Genomic DNA, 25,682 nt, shown 5'->3' with positions numbered 1-25,682 from the left:
AGGACGGGAATAGCAAATGTTGGAGGGGTCATAAAGGATGGGCATGCTAAAGTCTTGTTGGTGGAGTTATGAATTGGTACAAATGTTTTGGAAAGTAATTTGAAATTATGCAAATAAAGTTGCTGAAACATTCACAGTCTTTGACCCAGAAATCTACTTCTAGGTATATATGCCAAGAAGGTCATTGACAAAAAGGAAGGATCCATTTACACCAAAATATCTAGAGCAGTATTTTTTATGTTATCCAAAAAATGTAAACAAAGTAAACATCTATAGATTGGTGAATGGCTAAATAAATTGTGGTACATAGGTGTAATGGAACATATTTCTGAACTGTAAGAAATGAAGAATATGAGAAGCATAGAGAAGCATGGAAAAACTTTGATGAAATGAAGTAAAATGAACTAAAGGAGGCAGCGAGGGAGCTCTACAGTGGACAGAATGCTGGGCCTGGAGTCAGGAAGACCTGAGTTCAAATCCAGCCTCAGACACATTTTGGAGCAGAGTTTGAGATGTGGTACTTGTTAGGTCCCTTTCCTTCTCACTTTTTTTTTCATAATTTCCCTTGTTCTTTTCATAATGCAAAAGAATTTAAAATTAAGTAAGTTCCCATCAACTGGGAAAAGGCTGAACAATTTATGGTATATAAATGTAAAGGAATCCTACTATATAGTAAAAAAAAAAAAATTATGAAAGGCAGGGGTTCAGAGAAACCTGGGAAGCCTTGTACAGACTGATGCAGAGTACAGTGAAAAGAACCAAAATTATCATTTTTATATAATAACAACCTTGTCAAGACAAACATTTTCTAAATATTTAAGCACTCTGATCAATGTAACGACCAACCAGGATTCCAGTGGAACAATAATGATGTGTGCTACTCGCTGCCTAACAGAGATCTGATGGACCCAAGATGACATATGAGACAGCTTTTTGGAAATGGCCCATGAGGCAATGCTTTTCTTAACTACACATTTGTCGCAGGTTTTTTTGCATTTCTCATTTTATTTTCCTAATGGAGGGGAAGGTACAAAGGAGAGGAAATAAATGGTTGTTAATGTGGAAAACATTTTTTTTTAGAGAAGTACACATCCGTCCAGCTGCATCCGTGCAGAGGTATGGCCCCAGGTTAACAGTGGCACTGGAGTTCAAGACCAAACCAGAAATGAGCAATTGGAACCATGGGTTCTGGAGGTGGTGGCCACAGGGCCTGACAGAGCCGTTGGAGCCAAGGCGGGAGAGGCAGTCTAGAAAAGATGCCAAAGCTGCAGGGGTTTGAGTTCTGGAGACATACTTTGCAAAGGGTACATTATGTAGTTGCCCCCATGGTAGATCAAAGTGAACTGTCTTGACAAGGGAACCAGAGCGCAGAGGCAGTTGCGGCGCGAGGAAGGCAGGACTGCAAAGGACCGAGAGGCCACTGCCCCCAGGAGTCTCCTAAACAAGCCCAAGAGTGAGATGACCCCTGAGGAGCTGCAGAAGCAGGAAGAGGAGGAACTCAACACCGGGCCCCTGTCGGTGCTCACCCATTCTGTGAAGAACAACACCTAAGTTCTTATCAATTGCTGAAACAAGAAACTTCTGGGACGAGTGAAGGCCTTTGACAGGTACTCCAACATGGTCTTGGAGAACGTGAAGGAGATGTGGACAGAGGTACCCAAAAGTGGCAAAGGCAAGAAAAAGTCAAAACCAGCGAACAAAGATGGTTACATTTCCAAGATGTTCCTGAGGGGGGGGATTCCGTCATTGTGGTCCTCAGGAATCCCCCCATTGCTGGCAAGTAGAAGAGCCAGAGCCTCCCCTTCCCACCCCCACACTTGGCTCAGCCCAATAAGGCTGAGGAGTCCACTAGTTTTACCTTTTGTGAATAAAACCTTGCTGTTTTAAAAAACAAAAAAACAAAGTGAACTGTCTTGAAGACTATTGAGCCATCACCATTGAGCTCAGCTCTGTTACGTGCCTTTGTTACATGCTCAAACGTTTGTTCAAGACGCTAACTATTGAAAGGAGAATCTATACTGTGATGTGTGCCTTAAGGATCAACCCCTCATTAGACAGTTCTGTGCCAGTGATACAGAGGTGTTTGGCAAGACTGCTCTCCTGGCTCAAGATCACTGTGCTGCCAGAGATCTGAATTTGGGCTGTCCTCAAATGATCTCCAAGAGAGGTTATTATGGAGCCTTCTTACAAGAACAGTGGGATCTATGCCACAGAATGACTCTTTTGGAACATGAGAAACTCTCTGTTCTGGTCACCTGCAAAATCCACATCTTCACAGAAATACACAAGACTATGAAATATGCTCAGTTGCTGGAGAAAGCTGGCTGCCAGTTCATGGACATACCAAGAAGAGAAGGGTCCACTATCTGAAAATGCACCCAGGGAACACATAAAGGCCATCCGGAAGGCAGTGAATATCCCTGTATTTGCAAATGGAAACATCTAATACTTCCATGATGTGCATCCAGGAAACAAGGGCACTTGGAGTGATGAGTGCAGAGGGTAACTTACACAAGCCAGCCTTGTTTGATGGCCAAAACCCACGAGTGTGGGAGATGGCTGGGGAATATCTGGAGATTCTGCAGCAGCACCCCTGGCCCCTGGCCTACATCCAGGCTCACCCCTTCAAGATGTGGCATCACACCCTACAGATCTATCCACAGTTTCGAGAAGAACTGGCTAAAGCGACAACCTTGGACAGGATTGCTGATGTCAGTAGAGAGCTGGAACTATTTTATCAGGATATAGTCAGCCAGAAGGAAGGAGAGAAGCCCAACAGAGGACGGCCTATCTTCCACTGGATCTGGGTCTAAAGAGGTGAGCAAAGACAACAGCAGCACTGATAACAGCACACGAGGAAAGCAGACCTTGGAGGAGGAGAAGGATGGCAGCTCACACTTTCTCTCAAAGAACAAGCAGAAAAAGAAACTGAGGAACCCAAACAAAAACTTTGGCTCTTCCTTGAAACTGAAATATGCAAAGTGTGACCAGTATAGAAACCCAAAGGGCAACAAATATGTTTCTAACCTGTGCCAGGGAGGCTGCAAGAAGAGAGCTTTCAAAGAAACTGCAGACTGTCCAGGTCATGGACTACTTTTGAAAACCAAATCAGAGAAGCCCCTTTCATGGAAGGGTGGCTGGGCCAGCTTGCAGGAACCCCAGCCCAGGAACTTTAGGGTGAAGCAACCAGGTAGATTCCTAGAGGTTTTGTGTAGTACAGGACAAAGGGCCAGCTGGAATCCAGTCTACTCCCCCCCTCCTGCCATTCCTGGGCCCCTTTTCCAGTGCCACCGAGCCACTGCCTTCATAATGTTATCAGGACTGCTGCTATTGCCGAATTCCAGATAAGTCTTATTTAAAGAAACACCTTTACTCTGGGAAATCTGTTATTTTAACACAGAAGGAAATATTGTATGGTCCTTTCACTACAGGGCCCAAATTGGGACCTCTGGAAATGCTGCATTAAGAGAGCAGCTTCCCAGGGTGGACCTGCCTACCCACTGTCCTCATTAACCCCTTTGTTTTAAAAACTGAAAAAATACATAATCTTTTTCTATCATAAAAAAAGAAAGCACATACCAATACAAGTGGAAAGAGTGACAATCCCAATCAAAAATGAATGTTGCAAAAATTATTGAGAACAAAGAAGAGATACACAGACACCCCACACCACACTCCTTTGCAGGGTGGGGGTCCACGGGTGTGAAACACTGCATACAATAGGAGAATTTTTCAATGCATTTAGTTTTACTATTTTCTTTCTTTTCCCGTTTTTCTTTTCTTTTGAAAACAGTCTTTGTTATAAAGGAGTGGAAGTAGAGGGAAACAAGGAGAAATTTCAGGGATATAAAAACCAATGATGTCAATAAAAAACCATTTTTTAAAAAAAAGAAAGTATTAGAGACATTCCAAATAAAGGATTTACAAGGTCAAGTGACTAAAGATATAATGGATATGAAGGAGAGGGGAGACTCTAAGAAAAAAGTATTAGTATTTGGGAAAATGGTGATGCTAAGGGACAGGAAGAAAGAAATTATAAGGGGGAAAATGCTAATTGTAGTTTTGAAGCAGGTCCCTACCTTTACCACTATGTAGCACTCATCTAACCTCACGCCAAAATGCACAAGGCTTTCCTGATGTTGTTTTTCAGTCATGTTCAACTCTTCAGGACCCCATTTGGGGGTCTGTTGGCAGAGGTACTGCAGCAATTTGCCCTGTCCTTCTCCAGCTCATTTTACAAATGAGGAAACGGAGGCAAACAAGGTGAAATGACTTGCCCAGGATCACACAGCTAGCAAGTGTCTGAGGCTAGATTTGAACTCAGGAGGATGAGAATTCCTGACGCCAGGTCCAGCGCTCTATCCACTGAACCACCTAGGTGACCTGATGTGTTTAAATAACACTCAAATATGGGTTTTCAAAAATGAAGTTCTATCTAACCCAGGTGAATAATTTGAAAAAGATACATTTACCTTAAGTTTATATTACGTGGGGCTTACATAACCATTTGTCAAAGTCAAACAGTAAACATTTAATAAGCTCCTATGTGCCAAACACTAAGCTAAGCCCTGGGAATACAAGGAAAGGCAAAAAACAGTCCCTGACCTGAAGGAGATCACAGTCTAATGGGGGAAACAACAACAACAATAATAAACAGTTAACATTTATATAGTTATTACTATGTGCCAGGCACTGTGCAAGTGCTTTTCACAAATATTTTTTCACTTAATAAACAAGATACATGCAGCAGAAATGGGAAATAATCAAAAGAGGGAAAGCAGCAGCATTAACGGGATCAAGAAAAGCTCCTAGCAGTCACTGTCTACTTCTGAACTAAATGTCTCCACTAATAAATGCATTTAATTGCAGAAGCATTTATTTCCAGAAAAAAATATGCTATTTTCCTACAAAATAAAATTAACCCCAAGATGTTCATCTATATGTTCACCTACCTAGAAGTAAGTTGTACCAGAGTCCTTGCAGATTTCACTACGAGCAAAGCCCACAACTATAGGACATAAACTCTCCTAACGTCTTTAGAAAATCCCACTGGAGACAACAAGGTCTGTTTTTTGCACTTCCAACTAAAACTACAATCATTTGGAACTTAAGCACTTAAGTTTAAGTAAGTACACTAAGTTTACGACAGTGGCACACATTTCTATATAGAGCCTTAAGATTGCTACTTTCTATGCGCCATTTAAGCTCCTCTAAAAGTAGTCCATGAGTGTGATTTCGGAGGGTGCGCAGAAAGGACCAGAGGTCCTGGGCTCAAATCCCAGCTCTGCGGCTTCCTCTCTATGTGAACGGCGGAAGGTTACTCTCTGGCCTTCAGTTTTCCCGCTTGTGGAAAAAAAAAAAAAAGAAGGCCCTCAGAACATGGATCTAAAACCGCCCTACTAGGGAATTAGAAGCTGTCACTTCCGGCACCATGTGACTTTCAAAGATTTTTGAACTGCTTTTCTCATACGTGAAATGCATATAACGACTGGCTGAGCGCGCTTGGTTCCACTCCCCCTCCCACCACCGCTTCTAGTCCACGTGCCCCTATGTCCCAGTGCCCACCCCCTCCAACTGAGCCTGCGTGGTACCGTTTCTCTCGATTTCCACAAGCTGCCGGTTCCACGCGTCAGGGCGTGGGTCTGCGCCAGCACCTTTCTTCCACCTCAAAAGTAAGGACTTTTTTTTTGATATCATGGCTGCGGCAGGTTGGGAACGTGAGGGGCCCTCGGCCTACGTGTTAGAGATGCAGAAGCAGTTTCAGGGCCATGGCAGGACGGAAGAATACCAAGCACACACGGCCAGGGTATTCTCGGTGGCCTGGAGCTGTGATGGGGCTCGCCTGGCATCGGGCTCCTGTGATAAGACGGCCAGCGTCTTCCTCCTGAAGGACAGCTGCCTAGTGAGGGAACACAATTACCAAGGCCATAGGAAAAGCATTGACCATCTGTGTTGGCACCCTAGCAACCCCGACCTCTTCGTCACGGCCTCTGGGGACAGGAGCATTCGCATTTGGGATGTGCGCAAAACCAAGTGTGTGAGCGCCATCCAAACCAAAGGTGAGAATCTGAACATTTGCTGGAGTCCTGATGGCAGCACCATCGCGGTGGGCGACAGAAAGGACGTAGTTACCTTCTTCGATGCCCGCACCTACCAGGCCAAAGCGGAGGAATGCTTTAAGCTTATGGTCAATGAGATATCCTGGAATAATGATAATACTCAGTTCTTCCTTACCAATGGCAAGGGCTACATCACTGTCCTCAGTTACCCGGACCTGAAGCCTGTGCATTCCTTTAATGCCCATCCTTCTGACTGCATCTGCATCAAGTTTGATCCAACCGGCAAGTATTTCGCCATAGGAAGTGCCGATTCCCTGGTGAGCCTTTGGGATCTTGATGAGTTGGTGTGTGTGAGGTGCCTCTCGAGGCTGGATTGGCCTGTGACAACCCTCAGTTTCAGCCATGATGGGAAAATGCTTGCCTCTGCTTCTGAGGGCCATTTCATCGATATTGCTGAAGTGGAGACGGGAGACAGGATTTGGAAGATACAGGGTCAGTCTACAACTTTAACTGTGGCCTGGCATCCCAAATTTCCATTGCTAGCTTTTGCCTGTGACGACAAAGAAGGTCAACCAGAAGCTCGCCAGGAAGTGGGAACTGTGAAACTGTTTGGCCTTCCTAATGACTCATAAGGAAGTTAATGAGGGTCTTTGTGAAGGGAAAAAAAAGCTAAAGATTCAAATAGAAGTCTGCTTCAAGTGTTTATTCATCTGGATTGTTTGAGATGCTTCCAAAAATGTTTTTCCTTCTCTTTAAACCCTTTAAATGAAACGTTTTTCTGGACCCTAGTTTGCTCATCTGTTAATTAAGAGGATTGGACTGCATAGGTGATTTCTAAAAGCCCTTAACTCTGGACTGGCTAGGTGATTTCTAAGGGCCCTTAGAAACTCTAATAGTCAAGAATTCCAAGGTTACCATTTGCTGTTTTATTAAAGTTTGTTTACCTATATAAGTGTGGTAGCACATTGTTACAAGAGAAGTGTTTTACCTTAGACATCAGTGTCCTGCCCTATACGCTGGTAGGAACTTTATAAACATTTGTTGAGTTTTGATGAAGTTAATGTCTTTGCTCTTCTATTTGCAGTGGCTGTATGTGTGTTTGTATGTCTGCACACCTGTATGTGTGTGTGTGTGTGTGTGTGTGTGTGTGTGTGTGTGTGTGTAAAGAACAATAGTTTGGGAATCAGGATAGTGGAAAGAATATTGGATTTAAAGTATCAGTATCTGTTTTCAATCCCAGATCTACTACTCACCACCTATGTGACTTTCTTTCTCTGGGTCTATATCCTCATATGTAAAATGAACAGTTTGGGTTAAATTATGCCCAAGGTCCCTTCCTGGGACAAATTTTATATTCTTAAATCCCCTTTCAGCACTAATATTCAATGAAAGCTCTACAGAAAATATAAGCATATTTTACCTTGGGAAAACTAGTAAAACGAATCTAATTATAGTTTTAGGATAACAGACACCTTAATTTCCTTGTAGTTGACATGGGTACATATCTATAATTCTCATAAGTAATTATTATTCATTAAACCACATCGATAACATAATTTAGCCAGTCAGTCAACATCTAGTGGCTGTTCCTGTTCCCCATCCTAGTAGCTGTGGGGAGTTAAAAAGGAAGATAGGGACTTGGTCCTTGTATGGGCATGCAATTAGTACCCTTCTAGCAGGAAAGAGTATCATATGAAACTCCCATCATCCCCACTCTATAAAAAAGGGTTCTCAAGCCAGGATTTCATAGCATCCAGGACTGGCACTTGCTGACACATGGAGAAGTATTTGGGTTTTCAAGTAAGCTCATCATAGTTTTCCCTTTCTGTATAATGGGTACTTGACACCCATTAAGGAAAAAGAGAATTAAGGTTTCCGAAGCACACGATGCTTCATGCAGTTTATGAAGACAGTCCAGAGGAAACATTGTATGACCACTTATTTTTTACTTGTTTTGTCTATCCTGTGGTCCAGCTCACAACCTCTGAAAACCCCAGTCCAAACCAAAAAAAAAATGCAATACAGGCACCGTGCTAAAAGCTGGGGATACAAAAACAAGCAAAAGACAGTCCCTGCCCTCAAACAGCTCACAATCTAAAGGGGGAGACAACAAGCAAACAGGATAACTAGGAACTAATTAAGAGAGGGAAGGCACTAGAACTGAGAGTTGGGAAAGGCTTCTTGTAGAAGATGGGAGTTCAGGTGGGATTTAAAAGAAATCAGGGAAGTCAGGATGTGATGAGGAGAAGGGAGAACATTCCAGGGCTTGGGGACAGTCAGAGACAATACCTGGAGCTGAGAGATGGAGTACCACCATCATAAAGTTTCCTCTAATCCTTCACAAAAATGACATTCTCTGTGCTCTGCTTTTTTAGTCACAAAGGTACTTCTTCCACCAGCGTGACACATCCCTCCCATTCATTATTTAAGCAGGGCCATGAAAGCAAAGAAATGAAACTCCATCTATTCTATGGAACCAACCAGAGCACAGCACAGCCACATGGTCGGTCCCACTGGGGGAAATCAACTGTTAAAGCAGTTAAAAACACCAAATTGGGGGATGCTCAATTTAGTGACCAGGTGAGGAAATTGTTTATAGTACAACGCCAAACAAATGTAATGCTTCAGATAGCTTCAACTTTAATCCAGTGAACAAGGTTGGTAAATTTTACAGATGCATGGGAAATTTAAGGATGAATTTAACATATCAGGCTAATGGATGGGAAGGAAATGTACATATCTTCCTAGTATTCCTTTCGGAAGAAAATCATTAAGGCTGTTCTGTTCCTCTGTGGAATGTTAAGACAACACACTTTTCATCACAGCTTTTTTCAAAAGCTATTTCAGGGCCCCATTACTTATATTTGACAATCCACTACCCTTGATTAGTACTGTAGCTTACCATTACTGACAATCTGTAGAATATCAGCAAATCTTCCTCAGAATGAAAATAATTCTTTGCAACCTACAGGGTACTTCTTGTACTGTAACACTGGTGATTAGATCTTTAAATGGGAGTTTGGGAAACCTAGGGGACCTTAGTGTTCAGACAATAATTTTGGTTAGGAGTTAAGCTACTCAGAAAATTGAAAGAGGGTAACTCCATCTGCTGACAGAAAGGCAGAATTGCGGCAGTCACTTGATTATAATTATTTGCTCTCTGTGCTTGCACATCTCCGAGACTTCTAAATGCATTAGCAATTTGTATACCCAGACACATACTGAATCTGCTCTGTTATTTATAGCCATGCCACTAGCCACGCTTACAGGGCGCTTCATGTTCATCTTTTTCAAATTTTGATAAAAAAATTTTTATTCATATAAATTGTACTGTAAATTCAGCATCACCATTTCATATATCTATCTATATATATATCTATTATATATATATGTAATATATATATAATAGATATATATATATCTATATATCACATCCTTGGCCAATTATCTCAGCAAATTTGAATATGATTCTAAAGAAGCCAAATTCACAGGTTCAAGTCCTAATGAACATAACGCTGTGTTTTGCTCCATACTCAGACAGCACTACTGTAATATGATAATATTACAATAATACTGATAATATGTATAAATGTATAAAATTCAATATGTAGGATTACAAAGAAAACCAATTTTACTGAAATACAGTTATTGAAATATTTTAAAACCAAGTTTCCAGACCCCAGGTGAAGACTGCTGGCCCAATCCCCCCCCACCACCACCACACAACTGCCAAAGTGATTTTCCTAAAGCACAGATCTAGCCACATCCCGCTCCTATTCAGCTAACTCCAGTGGTTCCCCATTGTGTCTAGAATCAAATAAAAATTCCTTTGTTTGACATTTTTAAAGCCCTTCACAACCCGAGCCCAACCTCCCTCAAACTCTGGGCTCCAACCAGACTGGCCTTCTCAGTGTTCCTAACACAGAAAGCTCTGCTATACTCTTGCTTTCTCTCAGGCCTGGGAGGGATCTCTTCCTTCACTTTCACCTCTTAGAATCCCTTAGACTCCTTCAAGATTTAGCTCAGACATTACCTTATATATGAAACCTTTCTTGAGTCCCAAGATTCTGCTGTCATGCCTTCAAAAATTACCTTACACTCATTTTGAAAATCCTGTTTCTACTTATTTATGTATATATCTTCCCTGCTAGAGTATAAGCTCCTTGAGGAAAACCTTGAATGAACCCCTCCTTGAATGCAGGGACTGTTTCATTTTTTTTTTAATTTTTTATTTTTAGGCAATTGGGGTTAAGTGACTTGCCCAGGCTCACACAGCTAGTAAGTGTCACGTGCTTGGTCTGAGATCAGATTTGAACTCAGGTCCTCCTGACTTCAGGGCCAGTGTTCAATCTACTGCGCCACCTAGTTGCCCTTAGGGACTGTTTTATTTTTGTCTTTGTACTTAGTAAACGCTGACTGAAAGATTGATTGCAAGGCACTATGTTAGGGAATGGAAAGACAAAGATGGAACTGAGAATCACTGACAGAACCCTAAGTAGCAATTTTGGCACCAAGTTTCACAGAAAGCACTGGGGCCAAACACTAGGAAATAATCCTTCAAATTCACTTTTTTAGGACAAATTTAGTTTAGGAAGCACCCTAGGATACAAGTCCCTACTAGTAGGCTTTGCAATGACCTAGAGTCTTGATTAATGGAGACTGGTACCCTGAGGAAGGAATCTTTCCTATTTTATCTAATTACTAACTAGGTGCCAAGTTCCGTTGATTTTACTACTGTTACAACATAATTTTTATCAGCATCCTCTAAATTTCTTTTTTTTTCCAATTTTTTCAGTTAACAAGCATTTTCTCTGTACCCCCCAATGAAAACAAAACAGAAAAAACTTGTACTAAATATGCATAATCAAGCAAAACAAATTTCTTCATTGGCCATAACCAAAACTAAATCTGTATATTTGCTCCATCAGTTCTCTGTCTTAAGGCAGCTAGCTTTCATCTGGTCTCTGGAATCATGGATAGTAACAATGCTAACTAGAAACATTTAAGTCTTTCAAAGTTGTCCATTTTTCAATGTAAATTAAACTGGGAGATTTCTGTGAACGGAAGCAGAGTAAAGTGAGTAGGACTGGGAGAACAATTTATACAAAGACAACATTATAAGAAAAAAAACTTTGAGGGGCAGCTAGGTGGCGCAGTGGATAGAGCACCGGCCCTGAAGTCAGGAGGACCCGAGTTCAAATCCGGATTCAGACCAAACACTTGACACTTACTAGCTGTGTGACCCTGGGCAAGTCACTTAACCCCAATTGCCTAAAAGAAAAAAAAATTTTTTTGAAAGAACTATCAATGCTATGACCAACCACTATTCCAGGGGGCTGATTATGACAAATGTTGCCTACCTCCCGACTTAAAATGCAGAATAAGTCATAAATTTATGGATGAAATTGATGTGGGAATTTGTTTTGCTTATGCATGTTTATTTGTTATGAGGGTTTTATTTTTATTTTCTTAATTATTCAATTGGAGGGAGAGGGGAAAAATAAAAGTTTATTAAAAACAAAAATATGAGTTTGGGGCAAGAAAAAAATGAAATTTTTTTCCAGTCTTGGAACAAGTTGTTCATTTTTACAACATAGTTGTTAACATACACAATGTTCTCCTGGTTCTGCTCACTCCGCTTTGCATCAGTTCATGTACATCTTCCAGGTTTTTCTGAAACCATCCCCTTCATCATTTCTTACAGTTCAATAGTATTCCATCACATTCACATACCACAACTTGTTCAGCCATTCCCCAATTGATGAGTACCCCTCCTCCACCAGCTTCCAGTTCTTTGCCACCATGAAAAGCTGCTATAAATATTTTTGTACATATGGTCCCTTTTCATCTTTCTTTGATCCCTTTGGGGTATAGGTCTAACAGTGGTGTCTCTGGGTCAAAGGGGAGGCATATTTTAGTAACTTCGGAGGCACAGTTCCAGAATTGCTACTTAGGGTTCTGTCAGTGATTCTCAGTTTTATCTGGAGCCATAGTTCCCTAATGACCATGTTGACAAAAATGGAAAGTGACAAATGCAGGAAATCAGGCACATTACACATCCTCTAAATTTCAAAGCCTATGTTACCCCTCCCAAGTAACTGCTAGCTCCCCCTTAAGAAGCTTTCATTCCATGTAAAACATGCACAATGTGATCTGAGGAAGGACAGTGCATTGACAGTAGAAGGAGAGGGAAGAAATTAGGGAAAGCTTCTTGGAAGAAGCAGCACCTGAGCTTAACCTTGAAAAGAAACTTAAATAAAAATGAAAATAAAACAAATTCATTAGAGGAAGAGCAAATGTACATTCTATGGATACAATAAACTGAACTGGAACTAAATAGGAGGAGGATTACAATATGGCTTGCCTTTAAGAAATTGCACAGCTCTTTTCCTAACCCTAAGCTCCCTGAAACAAAGTCTAATTTAACACTAATGTTTTTCCAGCAATACTGTGCATCTCTCAGGCTCCTTCCAGTTCTAAAATCTATGATTTTAAGACATGGAACACTACAATCATCAAAGAAATGACCTTGAGCAAAGGAAAACTACATGATAGGCACAAACAGGCTATAAAACATTACAAACAAGAAATCTTGTAGGAGAAGCAAAGTAAAGGACTTTATCAGACAAAGTTATTAGACAAAAAAGGATAGTGGCCCAGTTTCATTTAACCACTTAATATCAATTAGCTTTTACAGTGGTCCCTACCAATGGGGGAAATACAGCTGGTGGGGGGCTTAAGCCTAGGCATCAGAGAAAAGAAGCACCTCAGGATACTCAGAATCCGGGGGGGGGGCACGGGGAGGGCAGATATAGCCAGCTAAGATCTGGGAGAGTTAGTCAGGGCATACTTGGTACAAAAAAAGAAAAGCTGAAGAAGGCCCCCAGCACGTTGGGTGGATTCTCTCAAGACAACCTAGGAGAAGGCATGGATCATACAGAATGGGGAGGCAGAGGTAGGATGTGATCTGCATCATGGAGGGAATATTGACATCAGTGAGATTACAGAGCCACGGTAGTACTACTAAAGAGACTGCTGGTACCTCTGGTATCACTGCATTTACTCCTTCAGTCCCAAAAAAGAGGAGGGAAGCCGGTCCCCAAGAAGGACCACTTTCACAGCTCTTACCTGTGTGGCAACTAGGATTCCATAACGGAATAACATTGCCAAGTATATGTACTTATAGCCCTTATGTCTCCCATATGATCAGCTCAGATGTGCAGTACGTTTCTGTTTTTATTATTGGAGTAATACAATCATTATTGCTCTCATTACCCAAAATCATATAAATACCACTTTAAGTGTAATGCAGAAATCATTTTTCTTTTATTTTATGAGGAAATCATTCAGGGCAACTCTTGCAATGTTATTTCCTGGGTCAGCTCCTTCCCCCAGTGAAGAACATTGTCCTTGCCCACAGAAATGGGACAAAATGGTATCTAATACAACTGTTCCGACTGGAACTGACTCTTTAAAGATTTGGTTACTTTATTCCAAATTAGATTTTATGCAATTCCCGAAATGTCACAGGACGGTAAGGGAAGGGAGGAGAGGAGAAGAGAATTTGACATTTTGTTTTCATGCTTTCCCACAAAGACATCAAGAGATGGGCTACATGACTGCTAGACAGTCTTTTGGAGTCCTGTGTTTCCAAGACATACTAAAATATTACAGATCTGAGTGACACACGTTCCAAGAATCCAGGCCTGTGTCTATAGTCTTGTTGACTAAGGCCCGGACTAAGCCCAGCTCAGTCAAGTTTAATTAAAAAATCACAAGGCAGTTTCAGTCAAAATTAATGGGGTTTTTGTTCTGTTCACAAAAGAAACTAAACTACTCAATTTGAACTGATTTTTCCCCACTTTTCAGCCAGTTATTTTGATAATATATAGATTTCAGTCTCAGTTAAAGTACATGAATACTTTATGTATGTCTATTATCACAGTCATATATGAATATGAATAGTTTAACAAAAATACAGTTTTGATTTCAAAGGTCATACTCAATATATAGAACAGAATTTCACATCAACTGGGGTCTGTGAGACCCTACCAAGGGAGTGCTGGTTGATATGGTAAAAATGATAAAAAGATAGCATTGGAAGGTATTCTTTTGACCTAAACTCTGAAGGCAGCATAACAGTGTTAACACTAAGAAAGTGGTCACTCCTAGTAGATTTCTTACTGTCTCTAGCTATACCTCCAAATACACTTTTCTACTTCACAGAACTGAAGTAAATGGAGTATAATTCAGTTCAACCCAAAATGAATCCCTGAAAGCACCTACTGTGTGCATAGTATCATACTAGGTTCTGTGAGGGAAACAGGTATATAATATTGGGCCTCAGCTCTCAAGAAGCTTCCCGCTACTTGGAGAAATAAAACAGGGACACAGACACAAGAAGAGAACAATGCATACCAATATGTAATTACTTCGCAGGGTGGGGTCAGGCTGCATTAAGGTATAGTCTCCAGGACCAGGGTAATGATAAAACTACTCCACTTTGCCCAAGCCAGCTCACATACAGAATATCACGTTCAGGTCTGATCATCCCATTTTTGGAAAGACTTTTCATATTTTGCTACTTTGTGATTATAATAATCACAGGGAGGTCACTCAAGTCCACAAGTGCTTAAACACAGTACCTGCCCTCAAAAAGCTTATATTCTCCATGCTCTAATCCATAGGGATTCGGGCTTTCCGAGGTCTACTTAGATAGTCTTTTTCTCCATGAAGATAACAGAGTCTTCAAGAGAAGCTGGAACCATCCACAGGGGAAATAGCACACCTAATGTCATCCGGCAGATGAACTCTTGCAGTAAGCGCAATGGAGAAGAATCATTCACTAGGAATGCAATTAGACAGCAATATGGCCTGGCTACAGATAAGGTAAATAGCTTTAATTATTCTCCAAGTTCTAAGTGGCATAGTGCTCACTAGTTTTAACTTTCTACCAAGATTTTAGTAGTGTGACATTGAAGCCTATGAATTTAGATAGCTCATTGGTTGTGGGACACTAACCACGCGCCAGGATCAAGTATGTTTTCAGATCCTTCAAACATGAGAAGAATTCAGGGAGGGCATCATATGTTACTGCCTCTGGAAGACTGACACAACTCTGAATTTCTATTCTAGCCATTACCTATAGCTTTCAGACTTCATTAATTTGGATAGAATTATGGATCAACTTTTCCTTTTTTTTTTTGTGCACATGTGCCAAAAGAATTATGCTTTCAATTTGTAAAATCAAATACCTACACAGGACCTGTCACCACAAGAACAGGCTGCAAAACAGCCAAGTTGAGGGGGTTAATTGTCATTTTAACATAAATCACTGCCTCTAGATTGATTTTCTTTTGCTTTTCTTTTTTGGTTCTCATGCCACATTACTGCATTTTGCTATAATTATTCAATGCTAAGTTCATAGTTCTGAAGTAGGAGAGCAGAGCTGGAGGAAATGGTGTTTGATTTGTTGCCATGGAAACAACTTGCTGTAGGTGGACTCTAATCCCATGACAACTCTCTCTTTTAAGCACCCTTTTTTCTCCTGACTTAATAAAAAAATCTGATCAAGGTCAGATTTAATAACCAATCTCAATTCCCAGACTTTGTTCAGTAGTAGGTTAGGGAGTATGGTTTTGGCAGAGAAGAATTTTCGCTTGTTTGCTGAACAAAATTATTATTTATACCTAATTTTGGCAACACATTAATTTTCAGCTCTTTCTTTTGTTAATGCATAATTCCAGCATTAAAAGACAGTGACTTCAACAGTTTGCATTAGGTTGACAGATGTGAATATTTTGTGGAACATTGTTCTTACAAATACACACATTAGAGGTATCAATAAAGCTTATCATTTGCCAACAAATGGTGTTTACAGTATTAACAAATGTCAAGGGGGTTTATCTTGCAGTTTGCTCAGTAATGATTTCCCCAACTGTTTATCATGCAAACATACAAATTGGTAAGACTGGAACCCACCCAATGATGGATCTTATTATGCCACTGAAAAGGAATTCTTTTTATCTATCCCTTTCCAATATTAATTCGCCATGTAACCTTGAGAAATCCCCTCTGGGTTTCAGCTTTCTCCTCTATAAAATGAGATTCTTCGGAGAGGTGATCTCTAAAGGCCTCTTCCAACTCTGAAGGAGTTCATGAATTTAATGAAAACCAAAAGAGTAACTTCAGAGCTAAACTTAAACTATCATCTATGGCCAAGTCCAAAGAAAGGGACGGACCATATGGTTACTAAGTGATGGATGTGGCACTAGAATTCAGGTGTTTGGGTGTTTGGTCAGTGTTCTTTTTCATTTCATCCAGGATCTCATACGGCATATTTCCAACAATCTCTAGAATTACCACTCCAAAAGCCCCTCCTCCAGAAGTGCCAATTAGTAGTCACGATTCACAGGAACTGACCTCGGACACAAGTCACTACTCAGAATAGCCTTCTGATTATTTCACAACACATAGGCCTACACAAGAAATCGAATGATGGCTCTACAAGTAAGAGGCAGTGTTGCATAATGGAAAGGGCCAGAGTCAAGTGAGAGTCAAGTACAAATTCTGCCTCTGCCACTTACTGGCTACATTACCTTGGGCAAATCACTTCCTTCTCTGGGTCTCAGTTTCCTCTTCTGTAAAACAAAAGGACTGGACTCGAATTCTTACCCTAGGATCTGTACATTTTTTTTTAATGTTTTGATGACCATATTTCAATACAATTGATTTCCTTAGTAATCCCATGGACTTTATTTTATGCATTTAAAAGCATTATTCTTGGGGGCAACTAGGTGGCGCAGTGGATAGAGCACTGGCCCTGAAGTGAGGAGGACTTGAGTTCAAATGTGACCTCAGACCAACCACTTGACACTTACTAGCTGTGTGACCCTGGGCAAGTCACTTAACCCCAATTGCCTAAAAAATAAAAATAAAGGCATTATTCTAAGAATGGAGCCATGGGATTCATCAGACTATCAAAGGGATTCAGGACAAAAAAAAAAAAGGTTTGGAACACCTGGCCTAAATAACCACTAAGTTCCCTTTCAGCTCTAAATCTATGCTACAATGGTCTCTAAGGAGACTTTCTACTCTAAATCCTAAGTTACTATATTTCGAGTTTCATGTGGACTCACAGAGAGACATACTGTATATGTATACATACTGATCCTCCTTTTATAGGTAAAAATGGTCACTGCAAACACTGCCTGGAAAGCAGAGCACAGGCATAATGATTTCAATGTGTTTCATCCCCTAACAAGTGCCTCAGTGATCAGTAATTCTCCAAGTGTCCATTTAAAATGGGCCATGCAACTGGACTGAAGGATAAAAGGGGAGTCCTTTTGATTCCAAATTAGTCTATCCCTTAGGAACAATCATCTCACTACTGGAAACTCTGATTATCAGGCTTAGCTTACAAAACGAAAAGCATAGTTTGGGTCTCCAGATCTCAAGGGCCATTGAGGAGCAGACTAGAGAAATGTTAACAAGGAGAGGTCATTTTTCTTAGACTCCTACACCTGACCTGAAGAGGCTGAAACTGTGGGAACCATAGGAAAGATGAACAATAGACTTGCCATTCTCTCTGGTAGGCCAGAGGCCACAGCAGACTACATGGCCTCTTTCACTACCGGGCATCTACTTCGGTAACATTCATCTCTCTCCTTTTCTTCTGTTTTTGCTCTCTCTTTTCTTTTCCTCTCTGATTTCTCTCCTTACATTCAAGGTCCAAGGGGTGCCATGGCCAAAAAATTCATCACCACTTGGTCTGCCTATGGCCAGAGCCTCTCTGTACTTAGCTAGGCTGATCCTCAATAATGCAACTCAATCTGTTATCTGCAGTGTGCACAACTGTCAAGCAAAAAAACCTCAGGCCAAATAAGCCCAATCTGGGGGCCCAGGAAAGGAAGCAGATAATGCATGTGTTTGGGTCTATATTTTTAGAGATCCTGTTGAAATGTATATTCTTAATGGAGAAGCCCTTTCCAATAGTTGTACATGTTTATATTGAGCTAGAAACTTCCTCCCAAATCCATGTGCTTACTAATCCTCATAAAACGCTCTTGACTTAGGAAGGGTTGTGTGAAAAAGAGAAGAGAGGGACAAAGGGCAAAGGAAGGAAGGGAAGAAGATGAGAGGAGAGAGAGGGAGAGGGAGAGAGAGGGGGAGAGAGAGAGGGAGAGAGAGAGAGAGAGAGAGAGAGAGAGAGAGAGAGAGAGAGAGAGAGAGAGAATGAATGAATGAATGAATGAACGAATGAGATTCATCTCACCTCAACACTCTTTTGGCCAGATGTAAAAAATCCAGAGAAGGGGAGTCTCAAAGCTGTAGAGCAGGAAGTGACCTTAGGAGTTTGAAACATACATGAGTTCCTTCCCACAACAGTGTTTGTAACTACTCCAAAGTGTACAGACTTAAACAGAGAATTTTTCTTTCTTTCCAGAGCTTTGGATCTAGGGTCATTCTCAGTAACTGCAAGTTTTATAGAAAAATGGTAAACATAAAATCAGATCAATATCTGTGTGCTGAAATAAATTTGTTCCACACCAGTCACTCAGCAACCAGGTTTCGATATCCCTATTCACATAAAAACCTCATTTGTGCTGGATGTCACAGAAGGTATAAATACTTTCTTGTTTGTTCTGCCTTCCTTCCACATATCATTTAAGTATTTCACATTATTACTTCACTATGACAGTAATCACTACAGAGAATTAATTCACTCCCGTCCAAGTGGCAGGGAAAGAGGGAGTGGGTCCTTCTCAAACACTAAAAGAATCTGTTATAAGAAGCATTTATCTATAGGAAGTCTCAGGGCTTGTGCCTTAAGGCTAGCCTAACAGTAAGATTCTACGGCAGGGGTGGGGTACCTGCAGCCTACAGGCCACATGTAACCTCAAGGCTGCAGGTTTTCCACCTCTGTTCTAGAGTACTGGTCACTCTTCAACCCCACCCATCAGTTTGATTTGGTACAAAACTCGAGGAAGACGGCACTAAGGGAGAAGTGTTCCAGTTCACAGAAGGGTATTTTTTACAAGCAACCAAGGAACCTGGGTTCTACTCCTCACTCTACCATTTTGTGACCTTAGGCTAATTACTTCCCTTCTCTATACCTCCAGTTTCTGGCCTATAAAAATGGAGGAGGAGGAACTGACTTACCAGAGTCCTTTTACGCTCTAGTACAGCTGCAAGATTTCCAAATTGGTGAAAGTTGCCTGGGCTCTTATCATTCAGTTTCCTCTATTTCTGCCACTTCTTTGCCACCACCTGAAGCCTTACTAGTGCTGAGAGAATGGGACCACTCATTAACTGATGGGAGGGTTATATCATTTAGAAGAAGCAGAGGGATCAGTAAGGGAAAAATGTTGACTAAAAAGAAAAATATATCGGCCTATGGCCGGAGCTTTCCTACTAAAAATTATTAAAGGGAGCATATTGAAATGCAGGATCAGGTTTAGTCCCAGAGGAGGGGGCTGGACAATGGCCTTTCCTGTGAAGCCAGAGATACAGATGGCAGAGATGATGCTTTGACAGCGGTGGCAGCAGACGTCATTCTTTTACCAGTACCTGCTCATCTCTGGACTGTACATGCTGGAGCCTTGGGAGAGAACAGTCATTAATTCCATGCTGGTTTCCATTTTTGAAATAACAGTGTATGCCTCAATATATCACGGTAACATTAGACACTGGACAAAGACCAGAGGTAAGTGGGACCAGAGAGCCATTGCGAGCAATAGTCAATCTCCCATGCGATAAGCCTTCCACACATGTCAGATACACACTTTAACAACAGAAACTAAAACCCAGGAGACTCAAACAGGAAGGCGATGCCAACTCCCATCTCATGTTCACCAGACACTTTTGGCCTTGTTTTGTAGTTTGAATGCTGTGATTGTCCTTCCATATCAGAAAGCACTGAATCTCCGTGCCCACTTCAGTATTGTTCTGTGAAAGCTTTTCTTAATCTATCTTTGAAGCTCTTTGCAATTACCTTCCATTTTTTTTCAAGCATGAAGTCATTAGTGAGGCCCTCTTGCCTCTCTTACTATACGCCAAGTGTATGTCTAGATCTAGTTATAGCACTAACCAAAGTTGAATAGAAAAAATATGGAACCAGGATGAGGGAGAGAATATTATACTGAGTCTGTCTTACAAGAGGCTGCTTTTGTCAGTGTGAGGCAGGCAGATAGATTTTACTGTCTGGACTCTGCTTAGTATGAAATATCTATTTTCCTTTAGTGCTATTTAAGAAAAATGTTTCTCCTCTTAAAAATTGAAACAGGTAAGCTCTGAAGTCTAAAATGTAAGAATGGTTAACCCTTGACTATTCAACTTGATCCTATGGAGTTTTCATTGACAAAAAGCTTTGAGGAAGGTTCTCTGTGATTAAAGGTTCTGAGAAGTAGCAAAGGCACAGAACAACAGGAACCTGTCTTCAAAAAGGAGTTGTATTTAGTACAAGATAAATCAAAGGTCTCCCTGAAGCCTACTCAAAATGTAATTCCTTAACATTTAATTCCAAGATTATAGTTGCATTGTAAAACACAATGGCACATTATTGTAATAAGATACAAGGTGAAAAGGAGCTGAAAGTACAGCAATAAGGAATATAAACTCAGTAAAAGGCCTTTTTGCTCCTTGGGAGTGAAAATGTACAAGAGGCTTTTCGTGGGTTTTTTTTAAACCTCCCTTAATGAACTGTATAAGACGAATACCAGATTGTTTGGAGGGGAAAACGTTACCCCTCCAAAAAAGTTTAAATCAAATACAATGCAGGAACAAAGAGTTTCCTCACAGAAGTAACTTCAAATGCTAGCAGGAGAACAGACCATGAATGAGGACGAGACTGGCACTCCCTGCCCATCATGACACCTTGGGCACTATATGTAGACTTCAGTGATTTAGCCTAGTGGGAAGGCTATCCCTCAGGCAAGATCTCACGCCAAAATATTCATAAAAAAATGAAGGGTTCCTAGCTTTTAAGTATCTGTGAAAGCCCTACATTTCATTTTTACTTTAAGGATTACAAAGCACTTTTCATATAACATTCCTGGGAGACAAGTGATCCACATTTTGCAAATTAGGAAAATGAGACTTAAGAAAGCGGATGGAGAGAGTGCCAGAATCTGAATGGAACTCAGAAGTGCTACTGCTCTTCCGGCTAAGCCTGGCTCCCTCTGCAGAAGCAGCTAGGTGGCACTGCAGTGGCTGCAGCGCTAAGCCTGGAGCCCTGAAGACAAATCTTGCCTCAGAAATTAGCTATGTGACCCTGGGCAAGTCAACCTATGGGGGTCTCTATTTCTTCAACTGTAAAATGAGGACAACTGGAGGGGTGTAGATAATAAAATGGAGCAGCTAGGTGGCACAGTCGATAGAGTGCCAGGCCTGGAGTCAAAAAGAATTATCTTCTTAAGTTCAAATCTGCCCTCAGACACTTACTAGTTGTGTGACCCTGGACAAGTCACTTCACCCTGTTTGCCTCAGTTTCCTCATCTGTTAAATGAGCTGGAGAAGGGAATGGCAAACCACTCCAATACCTTTGCCAAGAAAACCCCAAATGGGGTCATGGAGAGTCAGACATGACTCAACCTCAACAACAACACAACAACAACAACAACCTCCTAGGGCTGTTGTGAAGATCAAATAAGAAAATATTTGCAAAGCTCTTAGTACAGTGCCTAGCACATAGTAGGTACTATATAAATGCTTATTCCCTTCCTTTACCTTTCATTTCTCTAGAAAAATTCCTTGGGGGAATTTTTAACTGTAAAGTGCTATACAATTATAAGGAGGCATTATTACTGTTATCACCTTGCAGTCTCAAAGACCTGTGTCTGACTGACACATAGTAACTATGGTATCATGGCCAAGTCATTCATCTTGTCACAAATAGATACACACACACACACACACACACACACACACACACACACACACTTAGAGCAAAAAAAGAAGTCATAAAACTCAGAGAAACTAAGTGACACAAGCAAGGTTACACAAAGAGTAAATGGAAATGCTGAGATTTGTACTCAGGTTTCCAGCATCTCACCCTGGCGCTCTTGTTCATTCTGCCACTAGAAGTGCTTCAGGCAACTCCTTAAAACTATGACAGACTAGTTGGTGATTTGCATCTATGAAGTAAATCCTCACAATGGAAATTCCCTACACTGACACAATCACAGATCCAGATCAAAACTGTATACATGATTATTGCAATTTTTAAGGGGGAGGTGAATGAGGGCCAAAGCATGCAGGGAAAGAAGAAAAAGGCAGAAGAGAAGTAAAGAGAGGGCGGAAAAAGAAGGAGGGAGGAAGAAAGAGAGAAAGAGAGGGAGGAAGAGAGAGAGGAAGAAAATGGGAAGGAAGGAAGAGAGGAAAGGGAGGGAGGAAGGGAGAAAGAAAGGGAGGGAGGGAGGAATGGAGGGAGGAAGAAAGAGAGGGAGGAATGGAGGGAGGGAGAAAGGGAGGGAGGAAGAAAGGAAGGGAGGAAGGAGGGAAGGAGGGAAGGAAGGAAAGAAAGAAGAAAGGAAGGAAGGAAGGAAGGAAGGAAGGAAGGAAGGAAGGAAGGAAGGAAGGAAGATTATTAAACACCACATTCCAAGTACTATATTAAGCACTGGGGATACAAACGCAAAGGCAAAACAGTCGGCCTTCAAGAAGCTTACAGTCTATAGCAAAAGATAAAACATATAGAAAAGCTTGAGTTGGAAAGGGGAACAGAAGGTGAACTGAAGGGGGTAGTCATATGGCAAGATAAAGTAAAAGCTCATCTGTAAAAGCCTAGGGGCCCAGGGGACATAGTCCCAGTTCTGGTGGGAGGTAGAGGAGAGCCAGGATGCAGGCAGTAGGGTTTGGAGATGTCCAAGAAATTGTAAGATTCTACCTGGACCTTTTAAAAGGAGTAAAATTTGGACAGGAAGAATGAGCATATGCATCCACGGAGATTATAATCCAGCTTTAGTCAATCTGAGTATCTAGTAAGGCCGATGGAAATTAGTTAAGAGCCATGCTGAGCTAAATAAACTGTAGGTGTCACTCTAACCAAGACAAGAAGAGGCCCACATCCCCAGCCCTGCCCCCATTGGTTTACTCTGAACGATTACCACATAGTCCAGATCAGAATATTGGTCTCTCAGCACCAAAAAATAAGATGCCCAATTGTACAGAGCTGCCAGATATTGATTGAACTGATGTCAACGGTCTACTGATCAAAGCAATCTTTTTCATTTGTCACTGTGCCTTCATCTCTGCTTTGCAATCTCACTGTTTTGTAAGAAAACATGTCATACTATTTATGGAAATAGCAGTCAGCTGAAAAGGGAAGTAGCCATGGGCAAATGAGAGTCACTGCTGTCAGAAAACACATGCAGTCATGTATTGACAAAGAAAGAGAAGTCGTTTTTTTTTTTTCCAAAAGAAAAAGGCATTAAGTTCCAAAACCCTGGAAAACTTTCAAAAACGGGAGAGAGAAGGCAGCTTTTTTCCCCATCAATGAAAACTTATGAAACCTACAGTATCACCATATTCTTTGGTCCTAGCTTCATTTCCTTGTTTGCATTCTGGGCTGGCAAGCTGCAACCTTTGATTGCACTTTCTAGTCCTTCCTTTTTTGTATTCTAGTCATTTACATGCCTGTCTTATCCGCCCACTAGACTAGAAGTGTCATAAGGAAAAAGACCACATCTTATTCATCCTTGCTCCCCCCAGAGCAGCAAGCATGGGGCCTTGTACATGAAAGGCACTTAATAAAATGTTGTTGATTCCAAAGGCACATTGCTGAGAGACAAATGTCACCCATGAAAGTATAACAAAAGTATAAAATAAAGTCGTATCACAGGGCTCTTTGGACAAAGGACTTTCTGTCCCCTTCCTCACTCCCCAGAAAGCCATTTGGTTAGGCAAGAAAACGGGAAGTCAAAACATGCCACCGTTTCTCAACCACCTACTACTGCGCATAGAGCTCTGAACTCATAAGATCAATGGGATCCCTGCCCTCTACACCTTTCAATCGAGGCCTGAGGTGAAGGAGCACAAGGGTTGTAAGAGGCAACAATGAATATAAGGTTGCCAGAAGCTAAAGATCCAATCAATACTGGGTTACAAGAATCCAGGTCAACAGGAAAAAAACAATATGGGAAAGGAGCTGAGGCTCCCATCAGTTTGAGACGAGCTAGAGATATGCAGGGAATTGGGCTAATCTTTGTCTGACCTGGAAAGATTTAACAACAGTGATGGCTGCTTTTCCCAAAGTGATTTAACTGGCTGTCATTATAAATTGGATTTATACATTATCTATCTCTTAAGCATCTCTAAGCTGCTATAGCAGTATGGCTTTTCTGAGAGAAGACAACTACTCAGTCAACCAGTCCTGCTCAGGCATTGTCTTTGTGAAATCCCAAATCCTAGGATCAGAGATGCAGAGCTGGAAGGAATCGGGGCTGCCATTTAGTTCAATTCTCCTATTTTACAAATGAAGAAACAGGCCCAGGGGACCCAAGTGATTTGTCTAAGATCACACAAATAATCAGTGGCCGAACTGGGATAAACACATCCCCAGAAAGTGTGAGTTACACTAATCAAATGTTATCCTGGAATCAACAAGCGTTGTTTAATGTGCTAGGTACTGGCTGGCATCTTTCAAAGAACATTCTGATGTCATTTCCCCCCCATTCTGGACTTTTTTCTCCCCAAATCCAAACACTTGCTGTACATTCTTCACCAATCTAATGGCAGAGGTCTGACCTCCAAGATAAGGGACCTTGGCGATTCATAGAGTGCTTTAATAGATGTCATGGGAAAGAGAAGGTGTTTCATCTGAAAACTTTCCAATGTAACTGGTGGCTACTCAATTGGAAAATTCAACCTGGCTTCCTCTTAAAGCACTACTTGTATTTCAGCTAGCCCAATAAACAACAGCATGCAGCACCTGTTTGCCCTTTTATCCTACTTCTCATTTTCTGGCTCTCCTGCTGGTATTCACCACCACAAGGGACCAAGCAGTTCCCTCTTACCTACCCCATCCCTCCATTCAAGCATCAGCAGAGGGCAGAGTTCATAGTTGCGTCGTGGGCAGGTAGGTTCTGCTGATCAAACAATTAATCGACATTTATTAAGTGCCTCTTGTATGCCAAAAACTCTGCTAGGCACTGAGGATACAAGAATGACATGAGGATATGCTTCAAGTACATTTGGCAGCTATATTTCTCACTGTAAACTAAACTGAATTCTGGTTAAAGATTTAGTCTCTTATAAGTTTGGTAGCATGAATGAATGCACCAGAGCCGAATGACTCAGCACCCAGTATGGTGCCTTGTGCACACACAGCTGGTGTTTAATAAATGTTTGTTGGATTACCCTTGGGTGAAATGATCATCAGGTTTCTGAATCTGCAAATAAGAGGTCCAGATAATGCATAGTGGTAACCCTACCAAAGCAAACTACCATACGAGACCCAGGCTAAAACAGCTGGCCAGCCTTATCATAACATACTCACTTATGTTAGAGTCCTCAACTTCAAGAACTGAAAACAGGAACAGGTGGTAAGGAAATGACAACTGCTATTAGCAATCCCTAAATGCTTCCTTGAGGTAGTGAGATGACCTGGTCTGCTCACAGCCTCTA

At 41.3% G+C, this 25,682-nt stretch overlaps 1 protein-coding gene and 2 pseudogenes across 1 annotated transcript; all 3 read left to right on the top strand.

The window, feature by feature from the left end:
- Positions 1 to 1,204: 1,204 nt before the first annotated feature.
- On the top strand, positions 1,205 to 3,348 carry LOC114032002 (annotated as a pseudogene).
- LOC114032007 lies at positions 1,393 to 1,784 on the top strand (annotated as a pseudogene).
- A 1,875-nt stretch (positions 3,349 to 5,223) lies between the features above and the next one.
- THOC3 (THO complex 3) lies at positions 5,224 to 6,691 on the top strand. The gene is made up of 2 exons (XM_027847206.1): positions 5,224 to 5,342; positions 5,614 to 6,691. The coding sequence occupies exons 1-2, from the start codon at positions 5,224 to 5,226 to the stop codon at positions 6,689 to 6,691; spliced, it is 1,197 nt and encodes a 398-aa protein (XP_027703007.1).
- The last annotated feature ends 18,991 nt before the right edge of the window (positions 6,692 to 25,682 follow it).

This window comes from Vombatus ursinus, unplaced genomic scaffold (assembly GCF_900497805.2).
Source record: "Vombatus ursinus unplaced genomic scaffold, bare-nosed wombat genome assembly UNPS02015358.1, whole genome shotgun sequence".
In the NCBI taxonomy this organism is placed as follows: domain Eukaryota; kingdom Metazoa; phylum Chordata; class Mammalia; order Diprotodontia; family Vombatidae; genus Vombatus; species Vombatus ursinus.
The sequence above is the reverse complement of the archived record's forward strand: the minus strand, read 5'-3'. Positions and strand labels throughout refer to the sequence as shown.

Excerpts from the sequence above, each read along its gene's own strand:
- THOC3 (XM_027847206.1), top strand. The coding sequence starts at position 5,224 with ATGAGTGTGATTTCGGAGGGTGCGCAGAAAGGACCAGAGGTCCTGGGC. Across the intron at positions 5,343-5,613 it reads CTCTGGCCTTCAGTTTTCCC|CTGCCGGTTCCACGCGTCAG; the intron begins GCTTGTGGAAAA and ends GATTTCCACAAG.